Here is a 13,589-nt window from a genome sequence, read left to right as displayed (position 1 = left end):
AAGACTTTCTTTTTTTGCTTTTTCCCCCTCTTTATTTGCTTTCTTGCTACCTTTTCTTCTCGGCTCTATAAACCGTGGCTTGCTTTTCTTCCGCAGAGCCCGTCGGGGCTTTTTTCTTTTTCTCTTAGTCCGTCGGATCGTATTTTGATGGTATGCATTTCAGCCCCTGTTCGCTATTGATAGGTAGGTAAGGTAGGTAAGATACGTACCTAGGTACGGTGCCTCAAGTAAGCAGCCTAGCCATCTCTGGAAGCGAATTCACAGTGAATAATTTCATTGGCTGGTTCGTATCACATACTAGGTATGATCGGGTACCAAAGAAGAAGCAAGAGACAATAATACCCAGGCCTATCAAGTACCCCAAGTATACCTCCTGTACAAGCAGCACAGTAAGATGTAGGTGGTACAGCAGAACAGCATCAACCCACCCCGCAAAAGACTTGCAGACCGGTCATCTTACACCCGGCTCATACTACACTCACATTTGCCCTTTGTCTTCTTTGCTGTTTTATTTCATCTATATCTCTGACAAATACAAATCTGCTATTGTCGAAACCATCTAGCCTGCGCGAGATCGCTCATTCCATCCCACCCCATCTTCGTAAGTAAATGTCAAAAGGAAATAAGGGGGGAAGGGAAACCGGAGATAACAAAGAAAAAAAAAGTTTCGTTGAGAAAGCGGGGGGGGGGGGGGGGGTACTAATGCTGGGGGAAGAAAAAAACAGAGAGATTAGGATTAGTATTCCCGTTCATCCCATCATGAAAGCTTGTGTCTTGTTCTGGGACAACTTTGATTGTAGTCTCGCCCCCCAAAATGGGTCCTTTTGCTTGCGTGGCTACGTTGCTTTGGGCTCAAAATGTCCCAAGCTCGGCTGCCATTAATGCTAAAGCTGAGCACAAGTGTCCCTTGCTGGTCGATCCCCCGCAACGACTGAGCCTTTTGCGATAAATCATCCAATCAAGTAAGGGTATCTAAATTGTCACTTTGCATCTCGAGGGTGGACAAGTTTCGTCGATCATTCGCGTCGTCTCTTTGTTTTTGATCTATAATTTACAGGCAGGTGTTGACACACCACGGGTGCCAAGACAATTGTACAGAAGAGAACCCGGTGTTTGGTTCCTCTAGCGTTGAAAAAGAAACAGGAAAACTGAGAAAAGCTGAGGGAAAAAAACAACAACAACAATCTGGTCCTGCTTTTGACTGTCAATCAATTTGGGGGTGTCGTTGGATTTCGTTTTCCCCCATCCAGACATAAAATCAGCCAAGCCCATACGAAAACTGGTGGCACTCATCCCTTCCACAAGTAAATGCAAGCCTGCAAGAAAAAAGTGACCAATGACATCAAAACGCCCCTTACAGCCCTGCCGTTCATGTGAGACGGATAGTAAAAGATGGCCTGGATTTTTTTGGGTTTAAAAGTGAATAAGTCGTAAAATTCGTGGAGCCCGCCACCAGGTGGTCGGTGGTGCCACAGAGAAGAGAGAGTTGGAAGAGAGAAACACGAATCTGCATCCGAATGACTAGAGCCTCGAGGGAGAGGACAAGGTTTTTTTGCTGTATTCAGCTGAGTTGTCTGTTGTGAGGTGGTAGAGTTTAGTTGGTAGTGAGGTAAAGAGCATCGTCCCGCGACCGCTTGCCGCGAAGGACGAGTCAAGCAGGATAGCCGACCCGGCACCACCTTGTCGGGTTTAGGTGTGGTCGTTTCGTGCCGTTGATGTGTCATTTTCTGTCTGCAGGTTTTCTTTGGTGATTTCGGTACTTGGTTGATGGCAGCGATAGTGCTGCATCATCCATCTTGTCCGCATATCAACTTCTTGGCGAAGCTTGGGAGTCACTGTTTCCTGCTGTAGCGAGTGTCGCCCCTCGTTGGCCTGCTGCTGCCACTGCTATTGCCGCTGCTTCCATACGAGTCCTGACGCTTGGGGTGTCTGCTGCTGGAGGAGACGGGCTGAGACCACGATTCCGAGTCGCTGGAGAGAAGACCCGAAGACATCGAAGCACCGGACTTGAGGGCCTAGGATGAGTTGGCGATTAGTTTCCGGTTTGTGATCCTGAAAGGTGACCAAGAAGTGAACTTACAATGCAAAGCTTGCACCTATCGCCGAAGCGGGTCACCTGGTTGTGGCAGTTAATGCTGCCCTATTAGTTGGCGAAGGAATGTTAGCGCTAATCCTTCACGTCACCGAGGTCTTGGTTCAAGGTAGGGATGGAAGAGAGGATGACATACGTAGAAGTTTGCGCAGTAGCAAGCCATTTTGTTTGTTGTGCGGTTTTTGTCGGGCGTGGGTTGTTGTTGAAGAAAACTGCTTTTAGGAGACTAGAAAAGGTCTTTGTGTTGGGTTGAGAGAGGTGGTTTTCGAGAACAATATCCGCGACCGAAGTGGTGATTGCGTGGTGTTTTTGTTTTCAAGCAGTGACAAGCTTTGGCTGATCTCCAGGGATGGTGGGAAGGAGACTTGGGACTTGTCCTCGGCAACGCGAACCAGACCCTTGAGATGTAATCTTTAGTTTAGTTTTGTAGTTGGTTGGGTAAGTCCGGTAGACATGAGGAAAGTTGAAAGTGTCGGGGCCAGAACAAAAGTGTGTATTGGATGTGTGGGTGGGTGGGCGAGGACGAGGGTATTTGAACTATGGGGAAAGGCAGAGCAAAGTAAGGAACAGGGAAGCATCAGATCACGGGCTGTGGCGGGATCGATCGAAGCGGCCTATTGCGGCTTGCTTGCTACTTGCCAGTTCCCGTCAAGTCCCTTCGTCCAAGTGTTTGAGGAGTGGAATGGATTGACGTTGGCCGTGTTCTTTTCTTTTTTGCCCTTTTTCCCCCCCTTGACCTGTGTCAAAGCACCAACCGACGAACCGGGATCGACCACCTTAAGCTTTCAATGAGGGCCTAGGCATGCATAGGTAAGGTAGGTACATGTACAGTTATCCTGGGCAAGGGAGGACCACCATGCCCAGTCAGCCGAGTCCAGCCCAAAGAAAGGCGGGTGGGAGACCGGTCAGGCTTGGGAGCACAAGCATTGATTGGGGCAAATTGAAAGATGCCCCGAGCGATGCGATGGAGCATGTACGGCAAGTTTACGGCAGGTACGTACTGGGGGGTTTTTTTCCCTTTCTTTTTTTGTGGTGCTGCTGCTTGCTGCCGCTGCCGCTGCTGGGTTAGCTGCTGTTGCTGAGAGCATTAATTGTCCGGCAAAGCTAGGGGAAGTGACGTTCCTGGAACGTGCATTAGCTCCCCCATGTCCCGTTTCTGGTAACTTTTTGATCCTTGTAATCGCCCAAAGAAAAGTGGATTGTAGCATTTGCCGTACTAAGCCGGTTGGGTGTTTGAGTCCTTGCCCGGACCACATCCACTGTTGGCTGGTATCCAATCCAATGCAGCTGCAACAACCTGTACGGATAAACCAGGCAAGCCAGACAAGACAAACTGACAACGAGCTTTCAAATCCCCACACAAAATAAGATCCCCCCGGTAGGTTGGGTATGCATGCAATGCATCACCACTGGATTTCATCCGCCATTGCGAGTGATCCCGAGACATCCAAGTCTTTTGGCCAGTGCCCTCCATAATTCTCTGCTTCTTCTACAACCACAATGCGCACTAATTCAGTCACGAGACCATTGTTGCCAGCATCAGATTTGCTTTTTCCAAAGTGCCGGTGATTGCCGGAATCCAGTTGCTCGTTGCTTTTGACCAAAATTTCCCACTACACCGTACTCGGTGGGTGCCTCACCTAGGTAGAGTTAGTGGGTTGCATAGGACTTTGGGCTTCTAGAAACTCCACCCTTATCCCTTATCCCTTTTCTTTTCTTCTTACCAGATTGCTCAGCCAAGGATCAGCCTGTTCAGGCAGCAGATCTAACGAATTGCTTTATCAAGGGACTGCAGGTTGTATGACCGAAGAAACTAAAGAACACATTAAAAAAAGAGTCTGTGCTTTTGAGCTATGCAATATGGCACGCCCGTGTAACAGGAGACGATGGAAGCTGGCGTTTGCGATTACGAAGACACCAAATTTGAAAATAGAAACGTGAGCAGCCCAAGCTAGAATCATTTGCCTTGCTTAGCAGGCTGGTGAAATTTGGGGCACGGGGCCGCGGGCAGTTGGGGAAAAGGAAGACCACCCCGTTGTGTTAGCGCCATTACGCCAGAATTAGCCTGACAGAGCGAGAGAACGAGCGTAAGAAAAAGACTAGAGGTGCTTTTTCATTTGTTTCCCCTTGAACCCCTAAAAAAACCAAAGACACGCCAGAAAAAAGCACGACAAGTCAAGCCTCAACCGTCATGGTGTGAGAGAAGTAGAGTTTTTTTTTGGGCTTACATGAGTGTTGCGTCCGTAAAAAAGAAACGACACACGTATAGTAAGACCCAGTCAATACGGGACAAAGAGAGTTAGGGCTAGTCGGAGACGATGGCTCAAAGGGTAAGCAGGTCCTATCAACGTTGTAAGTGCTAGGTTGGTCTTAGGTACCTTACCTTGGGGCGTGTGTCTGTGACCCGAACAGGAGAGACATGAACTGAAGTGGGGCCAATGGAAAGGGTCGCGGAGCCCAGCCGGTCCGGGCCACTTTTTTATTTGCGTCGTAATTTTGTTTATTGCCGCCTATTCTATCCAGCCTTGAGCCACGACTTAATCACATCCAGCCTTGATTTACACGGGTCGTATCGTTTACGTTAAGGTAGGCACCTTGACTATCTAACTTTGTACGTTGGATATCTTTTTTGTGAATATCAATCTGGGGGAGGCTGGTAGGGTTACATTTGGACCATAGCAGGACTGCAAGAGATCAGGAAGTGGATCGATCGATCGGGTATTTGCTGAGCTTGCAGCGTGTCGAGAAACCTGGGGAAATGGACAGAGACCTCAAGCGTGTCTTTGCGGTCTGCTTTGGTGTTTTGGCTGCAATTTGTTTTCCCGCCCCTTTTCTTCTTCTTTTCTTTTGCGATAATACATTTTTCCCAGTCCTTGCTTGTTCAACTCAAAAACAGAAGGTCAATGTTGTAAGCAGTCATCAAAAAGGAGGAGATCTGCCCTGTGCATCAAGCACGGTGATCCAGACCGTCGGTATGCATCAGCCGAGCCCACTCTTCGACTACCGGCACACCCAAGACTTGGGAAAACCAATAGGGGAAAGAAAAAACGTCCGCATCTGTCACATTTACGAGATCGATTGGATACCCGCCCCTCCCACACAAACAGCGTACTCCATAATTTCAATGTACAGTACGGTAGTAATATGTATGTTATGCCTACATGCGTTGAGGCAGAGCTGTCCAATAGTTTCTTACACGAGCCCATTTTTTTATCTTGTCAAATCGACATCCAATCACCTTGGTACCTTTGTGAATATTTCAGAGCAACTTATACTTGGCCCCATCACCATCCGAACCGTTTTCTGCCAAATTCTTAGGTCTTACTTTTCGGAAGCGACCAGCTCTGCACCAGACCACTTGTGCAGCGAGTTAAGAAAATACAGTACACAAAAGCAGAAAAATTACGAGCCTTAAAATACATCCAACATGTAAACAGAACATGCTCTATTTCTTTTGCATCAACACCCCTACGCCAGTCGTAAAATGCTCAAAACAAACAACTCCACTTTAAGAGCAAGGACATACGCTGCGCCACAGGGCACTCGGCGTCCACTCGGCGATGCGGCGGCGGCTTATAGTTTTCTTTCTTGGAGATCTTGCGAGTCCCTTATTTTCGAGGGGGCGAAAATAAGTTCGGTAGATACTGCTTTTCTAAATGAACAAAAGGGAACTGCGGCAAAACATTACAATCTTGCCCCCACACATCACAAAAAGGAAAGAAACCCATCAAACAAACTATATACTCTTTGTCCCTGCCTCATACCACCTCATTGCATCGGGCCGGTCGGGATGAAGCAGCAAATTGCAAACCCCAAAGCTCAAGTAGGCGGGAGTTTGTTTATTACCTGTCAGACTTCCTTAACAAAAATTATTACTCACCTTAAGCACTTATTCTTCCCCACTGTAGAGAACCGAAACATTTTTTTTCTGCTAATTATCAACCATCCCTACAGTTCGACGGGTTGTGGAGGAATTTGACCTTTCCCGTATACCCCAACACCTTACCGAAACCCGTCGGTAGAAGTGGTTGGTTGATACAGGTTTCGAAACGTCGGTAGTTGCAACAAAGAGCCAAAGGGGACGATATCAGACGAAACTGCCATCTTTTGGGAGGCCTGCCTATAAAACATGGTGTATACGGTATAACTGTACAAAACGTCGCATTTTCCTAGTTAAAGTTTCTATTTACAACCCTCCCCCTTGGCACCCCCACGCAATCCCGTGTAAACATAATCGCGTACAGTACGTGTGAAGGCGATCAGCAAAATGTGCCGAGCGATATTCGCCCAAAGCTCGCTCTCGGTTCTACTCTATGTAGCCTTCTCCATAGACCGCAGAACAGAAATCTAGATCCTGCAGATCGCTTCTTCTTTTGACTGGACAGACACACCAGCTCAGGCGGTCTTTTGGCTCTAGCATTATTGCCCCTAGCATTATTGCTAGGTAGTCTAAAGGTACATGACATTATCAGGTATTATTAAACATGCCTCTGACTTTTCCTAGTTATGCGCATGCGCGTCTTTAATCCAATCTATTGCTTTGACATTTAGGGCTAGAACCCAAAAGGACTTCGGGTGATTGTCCCCCTCTTCTTTCCCCCCAACTTTTACGAAGTAGCAAGTAGGGTATTTCGTAGTGGACTGTCTACCTACCAGCTACATAGCCAACACTGTGGAATGTGGGAATAATCCTGCTCATCTTTTGCGTTGACAGGCTTATGTTGCGTCGCGTCCCCCTTTCAAGCGAAACGCAACAACGACAATCCCGAGCCTTTTCCCAACTCATTCACCACACGCTCGGTCTCTGCGTAGGTACTAGAGTATCTTTCTTGTTCATCCGAACAATCCGTGCTAAAAAAAGCCAGGCAGGGAGTATTGCTGGTAGACAGACACATACATACCACCCACACACCAACTTGTCGTTTTCCTCTTTGTCTCTGTTGCGTACTCAAAAGTCTGAACTCTTTCGCGAACGCGAATCTGAATGGGTTGATGCTTTTCCGCATCTCCGCTCTCCCGAAAAGACACAGCCATGTTTTTCAGACTGAGAAGGGACGGATGGGAATATGCGGACTTAATTTATCTCTTGTCGAGACCAAACAGTGTTTTGGGATCATTGCTTGTTTTTTTCTATTCGTGATGAAGCGTACAATGTCGAACAATAGAAGAGCACTACTGGAGGAGTATTTGCAAATTTCCCAGACGACGGCTAGTGCAGTACCCGCAGTCCGATAGCCTGGAACTAAATCTATTAAAAAAAAAAAAAAAGACCAGTACTCCAAAAACGAACATGAGTTGCCCAAGCAAAACCCAACCCCCATTTAATTTATCTTGGACACTTTTGCTCCAGATTGCCAAGAAACCACTACACGTTTTTGACACATTCTAGATTCCCTCCATCCTGCTGTACCCATCAGAAACTGCTCGCAAAGAAAGCCGTGGCAAAATCTCCACACAACCGTAACAATGGACAGTTTTGCCAAGATATTCGGTCTTCTCTTGGCGAGACTGTCAACTGTTTCCGAAGAAGAGTTTTGTTGTGGCAAAACAAAGGACACATGAAAAAAAAATATTGAATTTGACTTAATACTCCGCAAGAAAGAAAAAAGAAAGACAACAAAAGAAAAGAGAAAACGCCTCCCCATTTTGGCAAAACATAAACGATGAAGAATTTCCAGCAGCCAAGAAAGAAAAAGAGAACAAACAGCATAGATCCATATCTCCCATCCCTTGCACAAAACAAAAATATGGTGTGAAACGCCCTCCTAAACCCGCCGGTCAACAAGAATTCCTCATGGCGGGAAAAACAAAAGCTGAACGTGTCGGATCTCAAATCGCTCATCTCTTAACTCGACTCGGTTCTCCTTCCACTTTACGTCCGCAAAGAAGCAGATAACGGGAGAGAAGAGATGCACAAAAAAATACTCTTGTTTACATGCAAAAAGTAGGCCACATGAACCCAAAAAAAGGTATTAAAATGGAAGAAAGGGCCGATGAAAAAGAAAGTTGAAAAAACAATCAAGGTGAATTGAATCAGAAAAAGCCACATGAACCCGCTGTTGAGATAAAAACAAAAACAAAAATGCGTCGTCAATCCCTTTCTATAAAAACACTCAACGCATCGTTCCCAGAATAAACTACCTGTGGTTCGGCACAGGTCCTGCCTCCGAGGCGGCGGTCGCGGCCGCGGCCGCCCGTTCTGGGCTTGTCGGTACCTCAGATCTGCGCTGACTTTTCCAGAAGTCGAGCGCCTCGACGACGTCCTCGCCCCTCTCGTCCTCATACGCAAAAATGATCTGTAGTGACGATATCGATTAGCTTCAGTCTCTGTGGCACTTCCATCCTCGCCAGTCACAATCCAGGTCCCTAGCGAGAATGCCTGGCAAGCGAACCGACGGCTGTTCACGAAATGTAAACTCACCTCATGCGTGCTGCTATGAAGCATCCTGATGTTGCGGTGCGGCACAATGTGCACCGCCCCGCTGTCGATATGCCTGAGCTCGATAAAGTTGGGCTCGAACGCCAGGATCCAGGGGTAGCTGAGCGCGAAGCTTTGTGGTGTACCCTCCCAGTCGATCCGCCATCCAGGCCGAGCGCGCCATCCGTTACGATTGACAAAGAACGAGAACTCGCTATAATTTAGCAAGAACTCGCCATTAAGTCGCTCGATGTGGATTGGCTTGACTCCTTCCTTGCGAGCCACAAAGTCGAGGGATGTGTCTGCTTGGTCGAGCAGTGACTGCGTCTCCAGCGTCTCCAGAGCCACCACCTCGAACCCACGTGCGCAAGCCACGCAGAGCTTCGACTTGAGGAAGTGTACGCTTGTCGTCTCTGTGGGGATGTAAAACTCCTTGAAGGCCTTGAGCTCATCCTGGCCGGCATTGAACATCTTGCCCAGACCCTTCTGCTTCCGTGTTTTGCTCATTGCGTCGTTGGGTTCGTAAACCTTGACTGTGGTGGTGATGGCCGACCACTTCACGCAACAGACTAGGTGCCTGCCCAAGCATATACCAGCCCGGAAGAATATGCAGTGGCTCTGAATCTTCTTACCCTTCTTGTTGCTCGAAGGCTCGGGGGAGTCGAGAGCAGAAATAGGATAGTTGTACAGTGTCTTGTTGGAGAGCACCAATAGCATGTTATACTCCTCAAGCACGTCGACTTGAGTGACATTCTGCGTCTCAATGACACGCTTGGGGTTGCTTGGTGTCCTAGAGCGTCGGTCTGAGATGAAAATGCCTGTATCCGTGCCGTAGACCAGCTTCCGGCCACCGTCTGTAGGATTTACCTTTGTTAGCAACTCACGCGACCTAGTCGTCGATTATAGCCTGCATCTACTTACCGTATGGTACACAGCAATTGACTTTGTTGGCGGGGCCAAAGAAGCCCGACGAGATCGTCGTCATGTTCAGGAAGTCTGCCCGGGCTCTAAGCCGTTCTTGTGCTGCAGCGATGTACTCTAGCCACTTCTGGCGGGCAGACTGGTTCGTCGCGTACAGAGTCAACTCATAACCGGCTTTGCCAAGATGCTTGAACGTAATCGGCCATCCTTCCGATTTGCTTGTGCTCGTGTTGGCGCTCCTCAACGGCAACAAACTGCTGGAAGACCTCTTCGGTCCTGATGAGGGGATGACTTCCTCCATCTCCTTGATCATCAACAGTTCAAGAGGAATGGGCTACTTCAACGTCAGTAATCAAGTCCACACAGAAAAAAAGAAAAAGAAAGAAAGAGGGTGCTACTGACCCTGCGGTACGCTTTGGTCTCCTCAACCTTGCCCACAGTCTTGATGCGTGCCAGCAGTACGGCATGATCAAACAAGAATGCCGTAATATCTGTTGGATCGGTTGGCGATTTCTTCATCTGGCTCTTGAACACCAACTCTCTGCCCTCATCCGTCAGTCTGAGATCGACCCTCTCATTGGGTCTGAATTTGAGTTGCTCGTTAAGCCGCCTGAGTGTGAACCGATTCTCAGCCTTTCCGGACTCGGCATTGACCCTTGCCAGGAGGTCCTTGATCATCTTCATGACCTTGGGAATGTCTGTCTTGTCCGAGCTGTCGTCCACCGTGTATTTGCAAACGTTCTCAAGCAGAAGTGGGTATCTGGCCAGACGTGTCGTCGGCTTGGTGAGGTAACCGTTGAGTTCAAGTTTCCTCGACTCCTTGCGCCTCTCAATTTCATCCACAAATCGTGCAAATAGCGGGTTATTCGACCGCTCATTTTCAAACTCAAACTTGGCCTCAAGCTGCTTGGAACCATAGAGGATGAAAGGCTCAAACTGGGGAACGAACTCCTTAAAAATGTCGCCAATGTTAGAGACAACGGGATCCTTTTGTTGTCGGTCCGTAAGAGACTTGGCAAAGCGAGAGCTGACGCCGTGAATCGAAGGGTGGTCAATAATGTTGCTGAAAATTTTGCGCACAACCTCCTCCCTTCGGTGCGCAGCAATAGGAGAGTTTTTGGACCGTAATGGATTGATCCAAAAGTCACGCAGATACTCAAGATCCTTGACAAAGTCCCTTTCAGTATAGCATATCTCGGATATGACCTCCTGGCGTTTCTTCTCCTTGTCGCTGACGCGCTCGGCAATCTCTTTGGGAACCGTGTTGATCCAGAGCTTCTGCTCATCCGTTTGGTCAATGTCGTCTTCGCCTACTACTGGAGCAGACTCGTCCTTAAGACCTGGACCCATCTTCAAGTTCAACCTGGAAACCTGTTCGAGGCGGCGAGGGCAGGCAATGCTGTAGCACAGCTGATCGCGGGTACATGTTGGCGAATAGCACTCGGACAGCAGCACAAAGACACCGTTGACTGCCGTACCCGCATCCTCCTGTTCTTCCGTCATGGTCTCCTTGAACTGGTACATCTCCGTCGAGGAGTCACGTAGTCTGTGTTCATAAGTAACATCGTGGAAGAACTTTTGGGCATCAAGAGCGCGACCAAGAAGCAAAGCCAGATTCCTATCGGTCGTCCTAATAATGTACGAAAGGACATCCACTGCCTCGCTACCTGTAAAGGCGTTCTTGTACGTCAAGCCGTTCTTGGTCTTGTCGCCAGTAATGATTTTCTGTTTGAAACACTCGGCCACGCGAGACAAAAGCGCAGGATACACCAACGGCGGTCGAACCTTGGCCGTCGCGGGCCTCTCGCTCTCGACGGATCGTGCTACCGATGGGCGGTGTACCAAAGTGTTGGAGTCTGTCTTATCACTAGCGGCGATGGACGGTGCTATTGTGGACGCCATAGACATGGTTCTATCATTACTGCCACTGGTAGAGGAAGCCATGCTGGTCGTCCTTGTTTGTGAGCCGGGAGCCGGCGTATATCCATTCGCAAAACCATGATAGGTCGGAGAAGTATCTGTTGGCGGGGCGCCTGGCCTGCGGTTTGGTATTATGCGTCCACTCATTGTCTGATGCGCGTCTCTGTCGTGTGACGAGTAGCCTCCGCTCATGGACATAGCACGGTCATCATGTCTATCGGGAACGACGCGACCCTGCGCCGTCGTCCTGGCCGAATGAGGAGCGTTCGGGTTCGGAGTGGGAGTATTATAAGGCGCGTGACGGAAGGCATTCGCCGGTGATTGCTGATAGGCATTCGGAGGCGGGTGGTACATCTGGGGTCTTGGGGCACTTGCGAGCGACTGGGTTCGGTACGAGTCTGAGTTGAGCGCCGGTGGAGGACCTCCAGGGCCACCGCCTCCTGAGTGAAACCTTGGAGGTGGAGGCCTCATGCCATTATTATAGCCATTCATAGGAGGTGGAGGTCTAGAGTCAAAGCGAGGCGGTGGCTGTTGGCCGGGATAGCGTCTTGCTTGTTGCTGCTGCTGCTGTTGTTGATACTGCTGTGATGGAACCTGTTGAGGAGGTGGTCGCTGCTGCGGACCTGGATAGTATCCGTTTTGCTGCTGATGCATCCGAGGGTCGTCCATCGGTGGCCTGTTGCGGGGAGGCATCGGTTGGTCTCCGTAAGGACCACCCTGAGGCATCCTAGGCGGGGGCGGCCGCTGCATTCCTCCTCCCATTGTCTGAGTTCGGGCTTGCTGCTGATGCTGCTGCATAAGCTCGGGCGGGGGCATGGATGACGATGTCATGGTGTGCGATCGACCAGGGCCCGGGACGGCGCCAAATATGTTAGAAAAGGCGGCCTCGCGTTGGAAGTCGTTGTTGGATCGGCTGTAATCGGGAGACCGAGGTGGCTGCTCCTGGCCAGGCCCCGGTCTCCGATGCTGCTGATATTCTGCCATCGTGATGGACTCTCTGCGACCGAAAAAAGCTCGATAAAATTAACGGACTGTCTGCGTTGCTTGGGCGGGTAGCAGAACAAACCGAGGCCCACGCAAAGCCAAGGTGTCGCGACGAAATTGGGCGTCGGGAAGCGGTCGAGCGGGCAACAAAAAAAAGCCCAAAAAAAGGACTCACCAGCGCCGGGATTGGCGGGCAGCAACTCGGCCAGTGCTCGCCGGAGCAATGATAAGAAATACTACCAAAGCCTTGTCAAAAGGTCGGGGCGGCCGTTTGGTTGGTATGATTTTTTTCTTTTAATTTTTTTTTTCTCCTCTCACCTCGCCGTGTTCCAGGAGCCAAAATGGTAGGCCGATGGGCTGGGGTTTAGGTTGTGACGTTATTTGCTTTGCAGCAGTTTATTTGAGGGTTTCTGGGTTGGTCGCTCGGTGGCTGCAGAATTGGAGGGGGAAAGATTCACTGGTGCTCCGTGCCAACCCTGCCAGCAAGCGGCAGGTAGACAGACTGGTTGTCTTCTGACGGGGCGGGCGGACGACAGGACAAACGGCGCAATCAATTGGTGACTGCCCGAGTGGAGGCCTCTTGGTGAAGGTCACCGGTTTCTACAAGTTCGACGCCAGTATCTTGTTTAATTATCAGCAGGTAGTGGGTATAGACGCTGGAATGATTTCAGCGCCAGGTAAGGTGAGTAGATAGACAGAGACAGTCTCGTTTTTTCCAGTTTAAGGTTGTGTCGTGTGGTTGCCCGCACACATTTCATCCAACGCCAAGGCACCTACCTACCTACCTCTACCTAGGTACCGAGATCAAATGCAAATCACAAAAAGGGATTGCTGCAAAGCTTAACACCATCCCAACCACACTCTCAGGCCATGTCCTACAGCGCTCAAAGGCGCTCACTGCTGCCGTCAATTATTGGGCCCGGCTAGATCTGCTTAACTTTACTACCCAGCGAGATCTAGCTAAGCCAAACGTAACGAGTTGGATGTATGCCTAGGTAATTACCTAGGTACCTACCTGTGGGTAAAGTACCTACCTACCGTACCTACCTACCTAGGTACCGACTCTTATCGCACAGTACCGTGGGGTCCATCATCCCGTCTGGCTTACAGTACCAGAAGGTTTAAACCACACGCGACGGTTCCGGATTTTGGTGGTTGGGACGGTTATCAGTGGGGCTAGACACTGTGCAATTGGTCTGCAAGCGACGACACCTGAACCGTCGGCTATGCTCCAGCCGCCACAGTCTGCCTGTA

At 49.5% G+C, this 13,589-nt stretch overlaps 3 protein-coding genes across 3 annotated transcripts; all 3 read right to left on the bottom strand.

Annotated features, from left to right (window-relative positions):
- Nucleotides 1-1,832: 1,832 nt before the first annotated feature.
- Nucleotides 1,833-2,255, bottom strand: MGG_12522 (uncharacterized protein; the record flags this gene model as incomplete). Its single annotated transcript, XM_003720566.1, has 3 exons — nucleotides 1,833-2,015; nucleotides 2,081-2,140; nucleotides 2,229-2,255. 3 exons carry the CDS (start codon nucleotides 2,253-2,255, stop codon nucleotides 1,833-1,835), a joined length of 270 nt encoding a protein of 89 aa, XP_003720614.1.
- Nucleotides 2,256-6,030: 3,775 nt separating this feature from the next.
- MGG_17873 (uncharacterized protein) lies at nucleotides 6,031-7,126 on the bottom strand (the record flags this gene model as incomplete). Its single annotated transcript, XM_003720565.1, has 4 exons — nucleotides 6,031-6,212; nucleotides 6,283-6,403; nucleotides 6,484-6,532; nucleotides 7,005-7,126. The coding sequence occupies 4 exons, from the start codon at nucleotides 7,124-7,126 to the stop codon at nucleotides 6,031-6,033; spliced, it is 474 nt and encodes a 157-aa protein (XP_003720613.1).
- Nucleotides 7,127-7,162: 36 nt separating this feature from the next.
- On the bottom strand, nucleotides 7,163-12,679 carry MGG_03064 (Rho1 guanine nucleotide exchange factor 1). Its single transcript, XM_003720564.1, has 5 exons — nucleotides 12,511-12,679; nucleotides 9,834-12,348; nucleotides 9,432-9,765; nucleotides 8,514-9,364; nucleotides 7,163-8,388 (listed from the first exon to the last, which is right to left on the bottom strand). The coding sequence occupies exons 2-5, from the start codon at nucleotides 12,333-12,335 to the stop codon at nucleotides 8,230-8,232; spliced, it is 3,846 nt and encodes a 1,281-aa protein (XP_003720612.1). The 5' UTR covers nucleotides 12,336-12,348; nucleotides 12,511-12,679; the 3' UTR covers nucleotides 7,163-8,229.
- Nucleotides 12,680-13,589: the final 910 nt, after the last annotated feature.

This window comes from Pyricularia oryzae, chromosome 7 (assembly GCF_000002495.2).
Source record: "Pyricularia oryzae 70-15 chromosome 7, whole genome shotgun sequence".
Taxonomy (NCBI): Eukaryota; Fungi; Ascomycota; class Sordariomycetes; order Magnaporthales; family Pyriculariaceae; genus Pyricularia; species Pyricularia oryzae.
This window is presented reverse-complemented; position numbering and strand designations above follow the sequence as displayed.

What these genes read in the sequence shown, in the direction of transcription:
- MGG_03064 (XM_003720564.1), bottom strand. Translation starts at nt 12,335, where the DNA reads ATGGCAGAATATCAGCAGCATCGGAGACCGGGGCCTGGCCAGGAGCAG. An exon ending in CAATTGCTGTGTACCATACG is followed by an intron (nt 9,365 to 9,431) that starts GTAAGTAGATGC and finishes TAAATCCTACAG; the next exon opens with ACGGTGGCCGGAAGCTGGTC. An exon ending in TTCATAGCAGCACGCATGAG is followed by an intron (nt 8,389 to 8,513) that starts GTGAGTTTACAT and finishes TCGTCACTACAG; the next exon opens with ATCATTTTTGCGTATGAGGA.